General features: G+C 43.8%; 2 protein-coding genes across 2 annotated transcripts; both read left to right on the top strand.

Annotated features, from left to right (window-relative positions):
* The first annotated feature begins 2,743 nt into the window (after positions 1–2,743).
* Positions 2,744–8,666, top strand: LOC146378417 (uncharacterized). Its single transcript, XM_084944455.1, has one exon. The coding sequence runs from the start codon at positions 3,333–3,335 to the stop codon at positions 6,003–6,005; it is 2,673 nt and encodes an 890-aa protein (XP_084800581.1). The 5' UTR covers positions 2,744–3,332; the 3' UTR covers positions 6,006–8,666.
* LOC146378416 (lymphocyte antigen 75-like) lies at positions 7,493–16,944 on the top strand. Its single transcript, XM_084942660.1, has 5 exons — positions 7,493–7,554; positions 12,774–13,254; positions 13,414–13,789; positions 15,947–16,047; positions 16,369–16,944. The coding sequence occupies exons 1-5, from the start codon at positions 7,493–7,495 to the stop codon at positions 16,504–16,506; spliced, it is 1,158 nt and encodes a 385-aa protein (XP_084798786.1). The 3' UTR covers positions 16,507–16,944.
* Positions 16,945–17,989: the final 1,045 nt, after the last annotated feature.

The raw sequence follows: 17,989 nt of genomic DNA, 5'->3' as shown, positions 1-17,989 counted from the left end.
GAAGTACCACACTGTGGATCCCAAAAGGTTGATTCTGTTCATCTGGACGTTTCAGTGGGAGGAGCTGACTGCAGCCAGCTGAGCCTGAAGAGGTCACCTGGATGAGTGACAAAACGTTTCTCCCACTGAAAACATCCAGGTGAGCAGAATCAACCTTTTGGGATTTCCTTACCTGGATGATTGAGCGTGCATCAAGACACCACACTGTGTACATCAGTACAAGTTTGAAATGTTGCCAGTATTTCAGAGAACCATGAATAACAATAACAAGTCTACAACATACATGAAGTATTTTTATGGATTTTCTTTGCCCTGTTATACATAATCCTCTAAATATCTGCAGGTCCTGAACAGTTAAAGCTGAAAGTCTGAGCTCCCCGAAATCAAACACTATCAAATAAAAACAGAGTCTCTATGCAAAATCCAATTAGTTCCCAGAACTCAGCAGCAAAGCTATGTTAGGAAAACTTATTCATTGCAAGTATTCAGCGACTGTGCAGTACTAAATGTTTGCTTTCGGACAAACAAAGTTCTACTAAATTAAAAACTATTTGTGCTAACTTACTTTTTTCTGTTTTTACAATCACATTATGTTTTATATTAATATAACACTGAACGCAAATATGATTGAAAAAAGAATAATTAACTACAGTTCTTGTAATGGTGTTAAAATCAGCCCAAATTTTATTTTCTAATGTAATAAAGTATATGAGCCAACATACTGGACACTGTTCTGCTTAACAACAAACAATTATATTACCATCATTGTTAGAATGTGACAAAGATTTAATTATTCTGAAACTACTTTCAGGCTTTCCACAACTTTGTTTTGTACTTACATTACTTATATAATCAAATTAATGTATTTATTGTTCAGTGACAAGTGCAGTCTCTAGTTTAAACAACACATTTGTTTTGCATTCAAACACAGAAGCTGGTATGCAGTAATATTTTAAGGATGGCTTGTTTCCAGTCTAGGCATTACTGCCTGAATGACGGTCATGGATTTAGTTGATCCAAATGTTAAGTGCAGAAGAAAGTCTTTAACTTCCCTTAAGGACAGTGGCAGTGGATTTGGGTTGGAGATGCAATGAGCGTGAACCTGCAGGTGACCATCTTCAGTGACGGATGACTCATCTCTCCTGCTGTCATGCAGGCAAATTAGAAAACACAAACAAACCTAAAAATAATTTTTTAAAAAAGAGTTCAGGCTACTTAATATTTTTAATTAAACACAATATTAGATTTCACAGTGTGCAGAGAAACATTTATCAGTGCTTGTCGCTCAGCTGTTGGGAGTTACCAGGGTGATTGTGACGTCACAGAGCCAGATCATTCCAAGACCGAGAAGACCGGAAGTGAATTTCGGTCTAGCATGCGAGGTTTTCTGTTGCCAAATAACCGTGACAGCCACAGCGATGGTGGACGGCATTTTAGACAGAAATAGAGAAAATCTTTATTTAAGATCAATTGTTTGACTTTTAGCGAAGAAAACTGTTGTTTCAGCTCCGTGTGGTGTATCTGCGAGAACATTACATTCGAATCAGCGGCTACTCTGAGGTACTGTCCCTACACAGTGCTCCCAGTGGCTGCCCATTGCTTCAATGAGTGAATGGGTTACATGCAGAGAGGAATTTACCCACGGGGAACAATAAAGTATACATTAAAATAAAGTCAGAGATTTGATCCGTGCGTGTTTCAGATGAAATGAAGACAAACTGATGCAGTAAATATTCTCTTATTGATGACAAAACTGTGCAGTATAATTTACTTAAGATGTTGCAGATATGAGAGCATTAAACAGGCTGATGTTTGGAGGCTCTAACAGCAGAGAGATGATACAGAAACATGACATCTTTATAAAATACTGACACACTTTATGAAGGGACAACTTTGTGTTTAAATGAGCTGCACACTTTCCCCACTGAAACCAGCACAATCCCACTGTGATGAAAACAATATTTGAACTAAATATATTCTGGATAAATCAAAGCATTATCAAAGTTGTCTGTGGTTCCCTTATTTTTCCTTGGTTCCCTGTCAGATCCTGCAGGACAAACAGCAGTGAGTGGTTCCTGTATGCAGCTGTTACAGTTTGTGTTGGAGATACTTCTGCAGATACAGGAAGCAAATATAAAAGTGTTTTCAATGTTTTTAGCAGTCCCTCAACTACAGAGAGCTGTCTGCTCTCCTCTGCATCTCTCAGCTGCTGCTGGCTCCTCTTCCTCCTCCTCTTCCTCACACACTGTCCTGGATCTGTCCTGGTGTCTCATCAGGGGTGGAGAGCCTCCTTCTCCTCTCACCTTCTAAAGGCTCTTCTGACTCTGGACACCTGCAGAAGGAAATCAACCACAGCAGTCAGCAACAAAAGCAGCAGAAGTTCATCAAATATGTGTGAACTTGCAGGATGAAAACACAGTTTTCTCTTATCATCACAAAGACACACTTTATGTGTTTGAATCAGAGAGAAACAGGACAGGATCCTGCAGAGTGTTGGTCTTTATAACAAAGGTGACAGACTCAGGTTGTTTGATATAAGCCTGACAACAACAGCAGGAGGACTTCTCCATCTACTGTCTGTCTCATTATTAGTGCTTTATACACAGTGTTGGGGAGTAACGGAACACATGTACCGCCGTTACGTATTTAAAATACAAAATATGAGTAACTGTATTCCGTTACAGTTACCGTTTAAAAAAGGTGGTATTCAGAATACAGTTACTTTGTTGAAATAAATGGATTACACTGCGGTACTTTCCTGTTTCATTTTGTCGCGGGTCAGGACTGTTTGGGTTTTGTTTGACAGCTACGTTCTGTTGTTCCAGGCGGCAGCGTTACGGTTGCCATGGTTACAGGGCGACGCTCTCTCTCTCTCTCTCTGCGACTGTGTGTTTCCTGGGTGAGAGCGCCTTTTCGTTGTTGTTGTTGTTGTGCTAAGCTAACAGGCAGAATGCTACAAGCATAGCTCTAAAGAATGTAGCATCATGGGCAGTGTAGTCCGTGTGTAGTCCGTGTTGCAGGGAGAATGGACTGCCATACACGTTATGGGTCTGTGAGCGCGAGGAGGGAGAAAAAGGGGAGTGGAAAGGTATGAGTTGTCATCGAGGAACGGAGCAAAGAGCGCGTTAAACGCGACCTCACTAACGTCACGTAACTTAGCCGAAGGGTCGCTAAATGTGACTTTAAGACTTTTCATTATGCTAACATTTGTTCCGCGGTATATTTGAAGTGGGATAAAAGCCCAGCGCTTACTTTGAAGACGGTATTCCTGCGCTTCACTTCGGCCGTCCGCCATTTTTCTTCAACCGTTGACTCGCAGTGAATCCTGGGATATGGTGAGGGCGCGGCTTCTATCCGTGTGCTCGTGCGTTCTGTGCGGCGTCACTGGCAGATCAAAGGAATTCGCTTCTGCTTTGATCGTCACAGCCACGTCACAGGCAGGGGAAGCTTTAAATAGCGGCTCTCACACAGAAACATCACTGCTCATCTGTTTGCGAATGTTCAACAGTCGGCGTTCTCCCAAACAAGGAAATTATCCAGCGGTTCTCTCAAACCCAGAAAATCTAGTGTGCGATACAACCATGTCAACACGCAGCGAAAATGAAAATACAGTCGTGGTCACACCAGACCAGATTATGCCACCTATCAACAGGTGCTTCGAAAGGCTCTCTGGAGCTGAGTGGAGCATGATAGAAAGTGGCACATGCGACTCAGGCGTCCGAGCGGTGCTCGCTGATATGATTTGTGAAATCATTCAGATCGCCTCTAGCACAATCCTCAAAAATGCCCTTCCTGTTATTCAGGATGGCATGATGAAGGAAGATCCGGAGCCTTTAGGTGCGGGGAAAATAAGCCCGTCCCTCGGAGACTCCATCTCAGCCTCCATCGCCAGCGCTCTTAACGTCCCGGAACAGCGACATGAGAGCACTGACGAGCTGACACGGATGGTTGAGGAAGAGATCTCCGAAAAGGTCAGCTCAACGGTCAAACTCATTAGAGAAAGCCCCGATCTCCCGCAAGACCCCGCCGTTTATGTCAGCGGCAAATGCAGTAATATTAAAAAGCTGCACCGCATGGTTTGCCACACTGCCTCGTGCCTTAAAAGGCACGCACGTGAGCTGCGCTGCCGGTGCGTGTCGAGCGGCTCTGATTCCGGTACAGAAAGTACGGATTCAAAGATATCCGTGCAATCAGCAATCACAGAGATTTCTGTGATTCTGTCATCAAGGAGCTCAGATGGAGAGATGACAGATAAAGATGAGGACGAGGAAGAAACTCTAACAGAAAAGGACGAAACAAAACGAGCCGCAGGAAGCCAAAGTTTCCAGGCTGCAACCCCAGTAGAAGTGGTTGCAGCTGACATCGTTAATGAGATCATTGGCAACATGGATGTAAGCAGCGAAGAGCCCTGTGAGAGGCGTCCTGCCTTTAATGCAGGATTAATTACCAACAAGCTGAGAGACTTCTTCTCCAGATGTTTGCAATCCACCTCTCACTCCCGGCTCAAAGCACGCAAACAGCGCTTTTCCATGTTTGCCAGAAAACAATTTGAAACAATGAAAAAAGAGCTGAGAAAAGTAATGGAGGCAAACAGAAAATTTCTTGTTTGTCTGAAAAACATTTGCAAGTGCCCCAAAGGTGACACAGTGCCCTCTGATAAAAGTACGGTTTCCAGCCAAAACACACACCTCCGTTACATACGTTCCTCTCCCGTCGACTTTGACGCGATCAGGTCAGACGTTAATGAGTTATATGAGAAATTAACAAAGAAAGAAAAAGTCTTCATCATCCACAAAACAGTGGAAAACTTTAGAACTGGTGGGGGAACCAGAGATTTCACTGTGGAGTTAACGGCAAAAATGTTTGATCTACTTATGACGGATCGACTGTATCAAGTCCCCGAACCTGTAATGGGTAGATCCCTGTCTGACACCGTCATCTCCAGGACTCCACAACCAGCACATGGATCAAAGCGCCCCTTTTCTGCTGAAGTCGTCTATGTGCTCGTAGAAGACGCAGTAGAAAAGTTTGTACAAAAGCTTTTACTCTGGGTGGAGCACGAAGACGAAGATCAACTGATTGAGGACAAAATTTCTGTGGCTGTGGAAGACATCCAGAACATTATTAAAAGAACGAGGACCCCAACAAAGGAAACCAGCACAGATTCAGATGGCAGTGGAAGAGAATCTGTTCCATTACCTGTAACACCAAAATCTGGGAGCAGTACCCCAGAGAAATGCTGTCTGGCAGCTGATCAGACACCTGATCAGACGACTGATCAGTCACCAAAGTCTGGGAGCATTACCCCAGAAAAATGCTCTCTGGTACCTGATCAGACACCTGATCAGACGACTGATCAGGTGTCTGATCAGTCGTCTGATCAGTCACCAAAGTCTGGGAGCAGTACCCCAGAAAAATGCTCTCTGGTACCTGATCAGTCACCTGATCAGACACCAACATCTGGGAGCATTTCTCCCCAAAAACGCTCTGCCAGTGTTTCAGGCTCACCCAAGGATTCCTCTGACATGTCAGAGATGAGGTCTGTATCAGTGTCATCTTCTGATGCTGAGAAAATTTCCAGTGAGCTCGCCCTTTTCCTCATGATGAGAGTCATCAGAAAATCAAAACCTGAAACTCAGCACTTTTTTGCCAGGGCAGCATGTACTACAAAAGAACCAGACGCGGTCCTCAAGCGTCTGAGAGATCTGATGCAGCCTGAACTCAGCAGCACAGAGTCTGCCACAAGTCTGATGAATGACAAGAAAAAGTTCATCAAGAAAATGGCCAAATGCCTCATCAAGGAGTTTGGCTCCCCAGACGATGTGTTAAAGGCTGCGATGGCAAAGGATGCGTCTTTTGATGAGGTTCTGATAAAGCATCTAAAAATGCTCCTCGGAGTCATCCCCAGTCCTCCCAAAAAGTCCAAAGTTTCCAGGTTTTTTTCAGCGTTGGGAAAAGCTCTGCGAAAACCCTTTAGGTGGTTCACTAAAGCCAGAGATGATTGAAATGACCATCCTGGCTTTTCCCCGCCGCCCTGCTTCTTTTAACATCTTGAAGCAGAATTTTAGCACCAAATCCAAATTTTAACAACTGTAGTTCACGCCATCTCGTCTCCTTTTTGATTTCCATCCCCCCCAACCGGTCGCAGCGGATGGCCGCCCCTTCTGAGCCCGGTTCCGTTGGAAGTTTCTTCCTGTTAAAGGGAGTTTTTCTTCCCCACTGTCGCCTCGTGCTTGCTCAGAGGGGGATCATTTGATTGTTGGGGTTCTCTGTAGTACTGTAGGGTTTTGACCTTACAGTACAAACAGGGAGGAGACTTTGTGATTTGGTGCTTGATTATGCCAAATATCTAATTTGGCATAAAATAAAAATTAAAAATAATTAAAAATACATTCCAACTTTGTTTGTGTTTTTCTTCTGTTGTCAAATATGTAGAAAGTGTTGCACGTGTGATTTTAGTCATTTAGCATCAACATGTAGCCAACATGTGTCTGTTTGTGATCATGCTGCATCTGTTTTTGTCTGATTTGTGTCTTACTTTAGTCAATTTACATCTATTTTGTGGCCCAAATGTGTGGATCCTGTGTGACATTGCTCTGTTTTGTCTTAATGCTTCACTTTGGTTGTTGATGTTTGTGCTCATTTTGATTCTAGATGTAGACCTGCCATCTGAAAATTAGCACCTCGCCCACTTGGAGCATTTGTTCTTTCGTCCAGGGGTTAACACATTTTTTCTTTCAAAAAGGGGAAATACCTCGGTTACTTTACTACTGACCAAAGAAATGATGACATATACAGACAACGATGTAAGCTCTATGTGCAGGCAAATACTGTTGGACACAAATTCAGCTTTTGTTTAAGTGATTTTGTTGATTTATGTTTGTTGCATACCGTTATATACTGCCCCCTTGTGGTCAGGAGACCTAGAGGGGGTAGTGCCAGTCAGATGTTTGTAGCTGTGGGTGTTTGGACTTTTAAAGCACTTTGAAGAAAGTTAATGTTCACTTTTAGAGAACGACTGGATGGCTCTAGTAACAGTGTCATTTTAGCGCTCACAGATCCGACAGTGAGTGGTTCCTGTTACTCATGCAGTCTGAGGAAGCAGCGGTTGAAGTGTTTGTGTATTTATTGATTTCTTTTAAGTCACTGTGTATTTGATGTATATTATGGTTTATAAGTCCTGTCAGCCCTGTGCTGAGAGGGCTGTGCTCATCCATCCGTCCTGTTCTAATAAAGCCAAATTTCAGGAACACCTTCTTTAGATTTGTTCAGTTTTATTTAGAGATGGACCGATCCGACATGACGTATGGGAATCGGTCCGATACTGACCTAAATTACTGGATCGGGCATCGGAGAGAAATAAAAAAATGTAATCCGATCCATTACACACACAGATACAGTTTGTATCTGTGTGTGCCTGTATGTCTGTGTCTATATGTCAGGTTGGGTATCAGACGCCACCTCTCTGGTTACATCTCAGGACATCTAAGGTATGGAGGCCTATCTCCCCCCACCACCACTTCCCCTGCTGTTGGCGGACGCCCTCAGACATCGGTGCGTTGGTGGTTCTTTGTGTCCGGGGATGGGCGTCCAGGTACGCACCGGCTCACTCCTTGGCGGCTGCTTATCGGGGCCTGGGGCCTGGGGCTCGCTCAGGCCACTTCAGGGGTGGGGTGCCCTCGGCCTCTCGGCCTGGGGCTCGGTCACTCTGGCGCAGCTGGCTGCCGGAGGAGCTCACGGGCACGTCACTGCAACCCCCCCTGGCTTCTGCTCCGCGGCTGCTGAGTGACCCCTCATCTGGGGCTCTCCTCAGCTCTTTCTGGGACAGTGGCGCGGCTGCCCCTCTGTTGGTCTTCCTTGGTCTCTTGTGTTCTGGGGGCCTCTGGATGTCTGGAGTCTTGATCTCCTCCATACCTGCTTCATGCCCTGGAGGACGGGGCTGTGGCCCCCCCACACCCTCTAGCAGATCATTACATGAAGGAACCTTTTAAAAACAAGCGCGTCCATGCTCACAGGTGTACACACGGGTGCTCACACACACAAACTACACCCTTTTTGGCTCCTACCTCAAAGCACACTGTGCGCTGTCGATCTTACGTGCTGCACAATAATGTTTAATAGTTAGTATTTACTGTTATATTCACATAGATCATCGTGATGTTGTTTATTGTATTGCTCACATTTTCTTCTGCTTGTTTTCTTTTTTCATTCTCAACAGGTGAAATTAAAAAAGTATCTACTGTTATCTATTGTTAGCTAGTTTATTGTGATGGTGTTGTTTTTATTATGTTGCTCTTTGGTGATCGTGGTGATCCAGGTGTTTTGTTTGCTTTTCTTTTTTTTTCTTCCCCCCTTTCTCACCATCTCTTCTCCCCTCCTCTATTTTTCTTTCTCTCCCTCTCTTTCTTTCATTCTTTCTCCCTGTCCTATCCCCCAGTCATGTCTGTCCTGTCTTTAAAAAACGAAAATAAAATAAATACATAATTATAATAAAGGTCAATCAAATGGACCAATATGGCAAGGCCATGATGATCCACTTGGTAAAGTAAATCCACTTGGCATCTTTCTTGGCCTTCAGACAACAATTCTGATGGCTAAAGATCCAAACGGGACAGGCAAAAAACCCCAAAAAAACAAAAAACAAAAACATGGCGGATCTCGAAAAATATCAGTGAGCAACATGATCTGGACTACAAACAAGGTAACAGACAACCACACACTCACTTATGACACACACTGGAAGGAAGAACTCAGATACATCTGGAAGAAACAGCTGCATCAGTCAGACAGTTGCAGAATATGATCAAATGGAACTGAAAACATTTAGCTATATGGATCGCAATACACAGGACTTGGAATATGAAATAGACCCAGACAACAACTTCTTCTCATCTATCAATAACAGCTGCTGTTACTATACAAATGAAGACTACAATCAGAGGATTCAAACTGAGAATAAATGATCAATTATCCACTTTAACTGTAGAAGTCTCTATGCTATTTTAATCATATCAAAGAATATCTTAACCAGTTTTCACATCCACTTAGTGTCATTGCCTTATCAGAAACTTGGATCAATGTGGAAAAAGGAACAGACTTTGAACTGGAGGGTTATGAATTCACATTTATAACCAGGCGAAACAAAGGAGGAGGAGGAGTGGCCTTGTATGTGGACAAATCTTGAAATTCAGTGTGGTGCATAAGATGACGATGGTGATCGATAATGTACTGGAATGTATTACAGTTGAAATTTGTAAACAAAAAACAAAAAACAAAAACAAAAAAACAAACAAGATATGATACAAACCACTGCAGCACAGTACCTGTAACACCTAGAGCTGCTCTAATCGCTCTAATAGGATATTATGGTCGACACTATCGAACGCTGCGCTGAGGTCTAGCAGGACAAGCACAGAGATGAGTCCACTGTCAGAGGCCATAAGAAGATCATTTGTAACCTTCACTAAAGCTGTTTCTGTGCTGTGATGAGCTCTGAAACCTGACTGAAACAAAAGATGCCAAAGTGATGATTACTACAGAGAATTGTAACAATCAAGAAGTAGGAAAATCTTGAAAAAATAAATTCTTAATATTAAATATTTGTAATATAAAAACTGCCAAATCAGTACAATTAGAAGTTAGATGTAAAATGTGTCTTCAGTCGGTCAGCACAGATCATTTTAGATGAAGAGTTGAATCTGAACACTCTTTTATCAGAGTTATAATATAATTACAGCTTTACTCAAATAACCACAAAGTGGTGAGGCAGAGAGTCTGTGCTGTATCCATGCAAACACGCGAAATGCTTCTGCTTTAGATTCAAATGAAGATGCCAAGATTTCCGTCTGTACTGACAAATGATGATACGATTCAAAAGTTTTTAATACAACTTCATTTTAATGGAGTAAAACTGAAGAGAGAAGTAAAATTAATCAACTGACCCAACGTCCTGCTCACAGTTTCTATCTTCCATCTCTTTGATTTAACAGCTTCACACTTTTGACCTCATTTACAGTCTGTTCTGGTCTGAGAGTCGTTTGCATCTGAAATGAGTGTGAATAAGTCAACTTCAGATTTATATGCCTGTTTTTGCATTCAGAAATGACTCCATAAATCTTTTAACCAAATAGACTTTAATGAACACTTCTATATGTCTAAGAACATGTGCCGGGTTTTTACATAGTCATTGATGACTTTCTGAGAGAGGAGGAAGAGGAGGGAGGGACAGATGTATATTTAGAGGGACAGTCTGGGTGTCTCGTGGACAAACACACTGACTCCATCTCCTCACTGCAGGTACGTTCTGAGATTCTCTTTTGTCTCATATTCATGTGAAGTGATGAGTAATAATTCATGTTGATGGAAGAATCATTCAGTCACACAAAGTTCAGTCTGTAATATCTGTACATTGGCTTCATTGGGCCACATTGGTGCATTGGGTCTTCAAGTCTGGTTTGCGTGATTTAACAGGAATTTAACACTGTTTCAAGTTCATGACAGAGCTGTTGCTGTCAGCCGGTGGGATAGGTCAGTTTCACTGAAGTGGAGCTGTAGACTAGAAGGTCCCATCTATCATTAATCGTCCCAATTTGGAGAAACAAACAGGAGTAATGCCAGGGTTGATTTAAGGCCTGTGATTATCCTCCTTCCTGTATCACAGGAATGTGATGCTAAACACATGAAAATAATTTCTTCAGACTCCCACAAAGGAACACGCTGACAGTTTACAGTGAGAGCTAGCTCAGTAATAATAAAGAAGTGTCCCTCTATGCTGATGATGTTTTGTGTCCATGATGAAATGGTTGCAGAAGAAGTGCTTACAGTCTCCGAGCTGTCCGTCATGAAGTGTGGCGAAGCGCTCCTCCTGCTGCTCTCAGGTCAGCAAACATGTCTCACTCTCACACATTTAGTTACAAGAAAATGTGGCGACCTGTCGGCCTCAAACCTCAATAAACTGAAACTGTGTGCTACGAGGTGAGAGTGTGATTATCAAGCTTAAAGTCAGTTTCTTGTTTTCATCTTTTCACCTGCTAGATCACCATAGCAACTGATTCAATTCAATTCAATTTTATTTATATAGCGCCAAATCACAACAAAAGTCGCCTCAAGGCGCTTCATAGATACAGAGAAAAACCCAACAATCATATGACCCCCTATGAGCAAGCACTTTGGCGACAGTGGGAAGGAAAAACTCCCTTTTAACAGGAAGAAACCTCAGGCAGAACCAGGCTCAGGGAGGGGCGGAGCCATCTGCTGCGACCGGTTGGGGTAAGAGAAGGAAGACAGGATAAAGACATGCTGTGGAAGAGAGACAGAGGTTAATAACAGATATGATTCAATGCAGAGAGGTCTATTAATACATAGTGAGTGAGAAAGGTGACTGGAAAGGAAAAACTCAATGCATCATGGGAATCCCCCGGCAGCCTACGTCTATTGCAGCATAACTAAGGGAGGATTCAGGGTCACCTGGTCCAGCCCTAACTATATGCTTTAGCAAAAAGGAAAGTTTTAAGCCTAATCTTAAAAGTAGAGATAGTTTCTGTCTCCCGAATCCAAACTGGAAGCTGGTTCCACAGAAGAGGGGCCTGAAAACTGAAGGCTCTGCCTCCCATTCTACTTTTAAATACTCTAGGAACAACAAGTAGGCCTGCAGAGCGAGAGCGAAGTGCTCTAATAGGGTGATATGGTACTACAAGGTCATTAAGATAAGATGGGGCCTGATTATTTAAGACCTTGTATGTGAGGAGCAGGATTTTGAATTCAATTCTGGACTTAACAGAAAGCCAATGAAGGGAAGCCAAAACAGGAGAAATCTGCTCTCTCTTTCTAGTCCCTGTCAGGACTCTTGCTGCAGCATTTTGGATTAACTGAAGGCTTTTCAGTGAGTTTTTTGGACATCCTGATAATAATGAATTACAGTCGTCCAGCCTGGAAGTAATAAATGCATGAACTAGTTTTTCAGCGTCACTCTGAGACAGGATATTTCTAACTTTAGAGATGTTGCACAAATGGAAGAAAGCAGTCTTACATATTTGTTTAATATGTGCGTTGAAGGACATGTCCTGGTCAAAAATGACTCCAAGGTTCCTCACAGATGAGAAACACATAACTTGGTCTGGAGCAGGTTATGTGTGGAGTTTCTGTATAAAGTGCCACGTTTTACTGATTCTTTTATTTACAGCCTGATTTAAGTGTATCTCACCAACATGGCTGAATGAAGCTGTGACGTTATGCCATCACAAACAGCTGGTGTTGTATTGCCACTGGGATTTATATAGATTCAGTTAGTGATGCAGAAATTGTATAAATGTTTTGAGGTTTAATCTGTTGCTGGGTGTTTGTTGCTGGAACTGCAGCTAATGTTCAGTTCAGTTTTATTTATACAGCACCACATCACAACAACAGTTGGTTAAAGACTCTACAGTAATACAAAGAAACCCCAACAATCAGATGATCCCTGTGAGCAAGCGCTTTGGTGACAGTGGAAGAAAAAACTCCCTTTAACAGGAACAATCCTCCAGTATAACCAGGAAGGTATACTGGAGCTAATTTTACTTTGATCTGGAGAAATTTTATTTTCACGACTTCTTTATTCGACTGCAGAAGAGTGGAATACCTGAACAGACATAAGAAAATAATTAATTGCCAAAAATATCAAACTTTGTGTGGTTGATCGCCTGTGGATCACTTTGGTTTTTCAGATGTTAATAAATCAAAACTATTCACAGTTGTCAGTTGAGTCAAAGCGATAAACGGAAGTTTTCCTGACACAGAATAATCTGTGACGTTTTAGGTGGCGTGTGTTTTTGCAGTCAGGGCTGTCTCTTGTGTTGTCTCTCAGGTTATGTGGTCGTTTGCCAGTTTCAGTCTGGTCTGTGCGACAGACAGTTCCACTTCGTCACTCAGTCAAAGACCTGGACCGAAGCTCAGCTTTACTGCAGAGAGAAGTACACCGATCTCGCCACCTTCACCAGCAAAGACGAAACTATGGCGGCCCAACAGCAGGTGGGGAGTCAAAAATTCTGGATCGGACTCTTCAGGGTCTGGAAGTGGTCTTATACTGGAACAGGTAAATCAACCTTCACAAACTGGGGCACAGGCGAGCCTGGTGTGGGGAAGTGTGTGACAGTATCTGCATTGGGATTCTGGTCGACCAGAGACTGTTCAGAAGAGAAGCTCTTCATCTGTTACAGCGGTGAGTGGCATCGCCACCTAAAAGCACCACGACGAAGGAACAATAGTCTCTCAGATAGATAAATATATTTATATTATTATGTACAACTAAAACATATTTAGTCGAAGAAAATATATCATGATCAGCATTTCTTAAAAATATCAGTTTGTAGTTTAAAAAAGGTGAATGTTGTTGGTGAACATTTCCAGCCTGTGCTCTGACTCCGTCTGCTCGTTTCTCTTCCAGGTGATGCTGGCCGTTACATCCTGGTGCAGGACTCGAGGAGCTTTCATGGCGCTCGGTCCTACTGCAGGGAGAGGTACACAGACCTGAGCACCGTCAACAGTGTGGTGAACAACACGGAGATCGTGACTCTGCTGGCGTCAGACATGCATGATAGTTATTCAGAGAATGGAAGTAGATGGCTGATTCCCTCTTTGCCACTTGCCTGGATTGGTTTGAGCAACAGCTGGGAGTGGTCCGATGGCAGCGACGTCCAGCTCCCGCCTCTGACTTTGCAATCAGGAGATGGGGACTGTATGATGGTGGACCAATCATCATCATCGTGGCTTTTCCAGCCATGCAATAATACCCACCCCTTCCTCTGCTACCAGGGTGAGTCTGTGCTCACTGTTACTGCAGAGCCTGATCCTCCAGGTCCTGAGATGAGTCCAATGAGTCAGTAAATTTGATGATGAGATTGTTGTTGTGGGTCGAACTGCAGTCGTGGATGTAGAGGAAATACAGGAGGGGGCTCAGCACACAGCCCTGTGGGGAGCCGGTGCTCAGTGTGCTAGTGGAGGAGAGATGAGGGCGGAGTCTTACAGTCTGGGGCCGGTGTCACGGTTTGCCAGGGCAGGCTGTGGGGATGTGGTAATGAGGACCCAAATGCAGGACTCTGGTAATGATGACAGTGCGTTTTGTTCACAGTGAGTGACAACAATCCAACAATAATGCCCTGTGCGCTCCCGACTCCCGTGCAGCATCCATTCCCCGTGCTCCACATCTCCGCTCCCTTGTACTCGTATCTGCTGCCCTCCTGTGCTCCACTCTCCTGCTGGGGAAAACAACAGAGGCGGCTGTTAGCACAATCCCACTGTCGCGGCAGACTCACACTAACTATAGCTGGGAAACTGACGGGTAGTCATGCGTACGATCCAGCGTCGAGGAGCTCTCAGCTACAATCCTATGCAGCTCCCCAGACAAGCCTGATCAGCTGCAGGTGTGTGTAATTGTCCTCCGCAGGTGTGGCCAGGCTCCAGGCAGACACACCCCCACACACACCTAGATACACAAACATGGAAACAGGAGACAGCACCACCAAAAAACACACACGTCCATAACTTCTTACTTCTTACGCGACAGCCAGCTTGTAAGAAAGTGCTTTATCCAGGTACATGTGGGAGCGGGGAGGCCATGAGTGACCGGTTTGGTGATGAGGATGTCTGGGATGATTGTGTTGAAAGCTGAGCCGTAGTCCACAAAGAGCATTCGGACGTAGCTTTGCTGCTGTTCGGCCCTGGTGTTTGCTGGGGTCAAATTCAGGGGGAAGGAAGTCCGTGATGTGCTGAAGGACTAGTCTCTCGAAGCATTTCGTGATTATTGTTTTGAGGGCCACGTTCAGGCTGGTGATGGGAGACTGCTTCGCCACTGGGATGATTGTGGCTGATTTTAGACAGGATGGGATGGCTGCCGGATCCAGTGAGAGGCTGAAGATACTGGTGAAGATGAGGATGAGCTGGTGGGCACATGCTCTTAGCACCTTGCAAGGTACCTTGTCTTGACCGGCCGCCTTCCTGGGTTCACTGCTAGGAGCACATGTCTGACGTTACAGTGAATGGAGCAGTGCAGGAACCAGGTGAGGATGAGGATGGGGGCAGAGCTGAAGCAGATGAGTTCTGCTGTTGTGTTTAAAAGTGGGCGAAGAAGCTTTTTATTTCCTCTGCCAGCTGCACACTCAGTTTCTCTGCTTTCTCAGTGCTGCCTCTGTGGTTTTTGATGTCTTGTATTACCTGCCACACCTCCCGTGTGTTGTTGCTGGACAGGCGGGACTCTATGCTTGTTTGTGGTCTGTCTTGGCTTTTTTAATTCCACTTCTCAGGTCAGCTCGTGCAGCCCTGTACAGAGCTCTGTCACCTGACCTGAAGGCGGCATCGCGGGCTTTGAGGAGTGAGCAGATCTCGCTGGTCATCCAGGGTTTTTGGTTTGGGAAAACCTTAATGTTTGTGTCCACAGTCACATTTCCAATACACAACTTGATATAGTCCAGAACTGATCCTGCAAATGTTTCTAGGTCCTGGTGTTCAAATCTGTCCCAGTCTGTCTGTGTGAAGCCGTCCTGTAGTTTGGAGAGAGCAATTTCAGGCCAGGTTGTAACGGTCTCTGTGTTGGGCAGTGCGTCTGAGGGGGGTGTAGGCTGGGGAGAGCAGGGGGGAGAGGACCCACAAACACCCACAGACTCAAGAACAGTTTCTTCCCAAAGGATCTCACACATGCACCGATAACACAGTCCCACCCCCCCCTTTTTCCCCATTTCCTTCTGTAAACCACCACTGTGCAATAACCCGAACTGTATATACAAAACAGTCTTTATTTACATACCTGCTTTTTCTTTTTTTCTGTTAATACTGTCAATATGTATATAGTGCTGCAGAACTGCCCCCCCTCCCCGACATGTTTGCACTGAGTTGGAGCTGTTCTGTATCTCATTGTACAACTGCATAGTGACAACAAGATCTATTCTGATCTGATCGGCTTGTTGTTTCTCTGCAGATGTCCAAACTCCAGTGTTGCAGCGCAGCGTGAAGGTTCAGCTGAGAGCGGGCTCTGCAGACCTGAACGACCCCGCAGTGCAAGAGTCCATCCTGCAGCAGGTCAGAGGACACACGACACCCTGTTCCTGCAGCAGAGCCCCACCAAACTGCAGCCTCTTGCATCTTTAAAATAAAAAACCAGAGGATCATTTGGTGGTATTTTCCTCTAGTCTGCATGTCCTCAATCAGCAAGAAAGAAAATACTCAATGACAACCGTGTTAGCATAAATTCAAGAATTTAAGAATGAAAGTTCAGTTATCCTGGTATTTTCAGACTCCTCAGTGATTGTGCTGGTTATAAATCAGTCACTGTGTCTTCATCAGGTTTCAAACACTTTTTGACTTTACACGCTGTCATAATGTGTGAAAACTGTGTTTCAGGTGAGGGAGACGCTGGCGGAGCAAGGAGTCACTGAGGAGGTGAAGCTGAGGTGGAGGACGCAGCCTGATGGGAAGGTTTTCCACAGAGAGGAGGAGACAGCCGGTTACTGTGAGAAGGAAGACTGTGGGTCGGTTTAGTCTGCACACCAGGAAGTGACATCATCTGTGTATTCATTATTACTGGCTGATGTTTTAATGATAAATCGATTACGTCTTTTAATCATTAGAAGTTATCTGACTGACAAATATCAGTAGCTAGCTCCTAAATTATTGTGTATATTAGGGTTAGTAATCGAGTATATGTATGTGTAATGTTTGAAAAGTAATTACTCTGTAAATTAGTGTTGCTGGACCTCTAATCACGACTCTCCTGAGCAGGCTGATGCTCTGCTTTGAGGGTCCTGCTGTGGTGTCAGGAAACAGGTGCAAATGATTTTCTTTTTAATAACTATGATTTTTCTTCTTCTCAATGCATGAAATTGTAATTTTCATCTTATGAACTAAATAAAAGAGCAACTTTACACAACTTAAGGGTTATGATGGCAAACAGGGCACCAATAAAACTAATTTGAGTACGTTTCATGATTTTGATTATTATACTTTGATTCGTGTTGTTTGGCTTTGATTCTTCAGTTAAATCAGAGCTCAGATTGTCAGATGCACCTTAACAGCCTGTGGTGCACAGCCTCTTAAAATAAATCAGTCAAATTTAAAATCAAACTGTTAAGTCAAATTGTTGAATGTTGTCATTGTGTTTCTTAAATTTGTAAAGTCTTAGTTTAAGCAGCAGGATCAAGACATTCCTTTGATCCTGACCACCTCTCCAGCCTCTCTGTGCTGGGGGAGGTTTTATTGCAGATACATCCTATCTGACAGGTCTGTTTCTTGTGTTGTAAGCTTCCTGCTTTTATGACCCTTTTGGTGAGCAGGAGGTCACACAAACACACCCCCATCACACACACACATAGACACACATAGACACATACACACAGTGCCTTGCCTTTTAGAACCATTGGGGGGTTTTATGGTGGGAGGTGTTGTGTTGTATTGCTGCTCTTTGAAGGATTTGGGCTAGAGACAGGTGAGGAGCATTGCTCCACTGCCTGGTTCTGACCAAGCTTCCCTCGTTAGCGAGTTAAAGACCGGTTGAAGATGTTTTGTTTTGTTTTTCGTTCTTCATGAGGAATAAGTCTCTAAACTAGCGGGGCCTGTGGAAACACAGACCCAACACAAACCTTTAATTAAAGGTAATATTTGAATGTGGTTTAATGCGTATGTTGGTGATCTGTTGGTAGGAAGTAACTAATGAAGTTAGCTAAGAGAGATCAGAGGGAAGCAAACTAAACCAATATCAGCAGTTATTAAATGTTTATATGTAGGCAATCTATGGTAATGCTTTTCTATAAATTTCTATAAAATTTGATTTACAAAGAAATGTGACGCAGCTCTGACTCTGACGGTCTGACTGCTGAACAGAAACCTGTCCCCGCTTCAATAAATGAGGAATTTATTTAACTTAAAGAGGAGCTGTATATGAGTTGGCAATAAAATGCTGGGGAGACTGAAGAATGTTTAAAATGTTTAAAATGAACTCATCTGAAGCTTGGACTCAACAAAGGTC

Source organism: Perissodus microlepis, chromosome 11, assembly GCF_051167445.1.
Source record: "Perissodus microlepis isolate ML-2025 ecotype Zambia chromosome 11, ASM5116744v1, whole genome shotgun sequence".
In the NCBI taxonomy this organism is placed as follows: Eukaryota; Metazoa; Chordata; class Actinopteri; order Cichliformes; family Cichlidae; genus Perissodus; species Perissodus microlepis.
Note: the sequence above shows the minus strand (reverse complement) of the source record. Positions and strands in the feature narration are given on the sequence as shown.

Bases quoted from the DNA above. Each gene is read 5' to 3' on its own strand.
- LOC146378416 (XM_084942660.1), top strand. From the start codon at position 7,493: ATGGAGGCCTATCTCCCCCCACCACCACTTCCCCTGCTGTTGGCGGAC. The intron at 13,790-15,946 runs GTGAGTCTGTGC...GTTTCTCTGCAG, and splicing joins CCCCTTCCTCTGCTACCAGG to ATGTCCAAACTCCAGTGTTG. The intron at 16,048-16,368 runs GTCAGAGGACAC...ACTGTGTTTCAG, and splicing joins AAGAGTCCATCCTGCAGCAG to GTGAGGGAGACGCTGGCGGA.
- LOC146378417 (XM_084944455.1), top strand. From the start codon at position 3,333: ATGGTGAGGGCGCGGCTTCTATCCGTGTGCTCGTGCGTTCTGTGCGGC.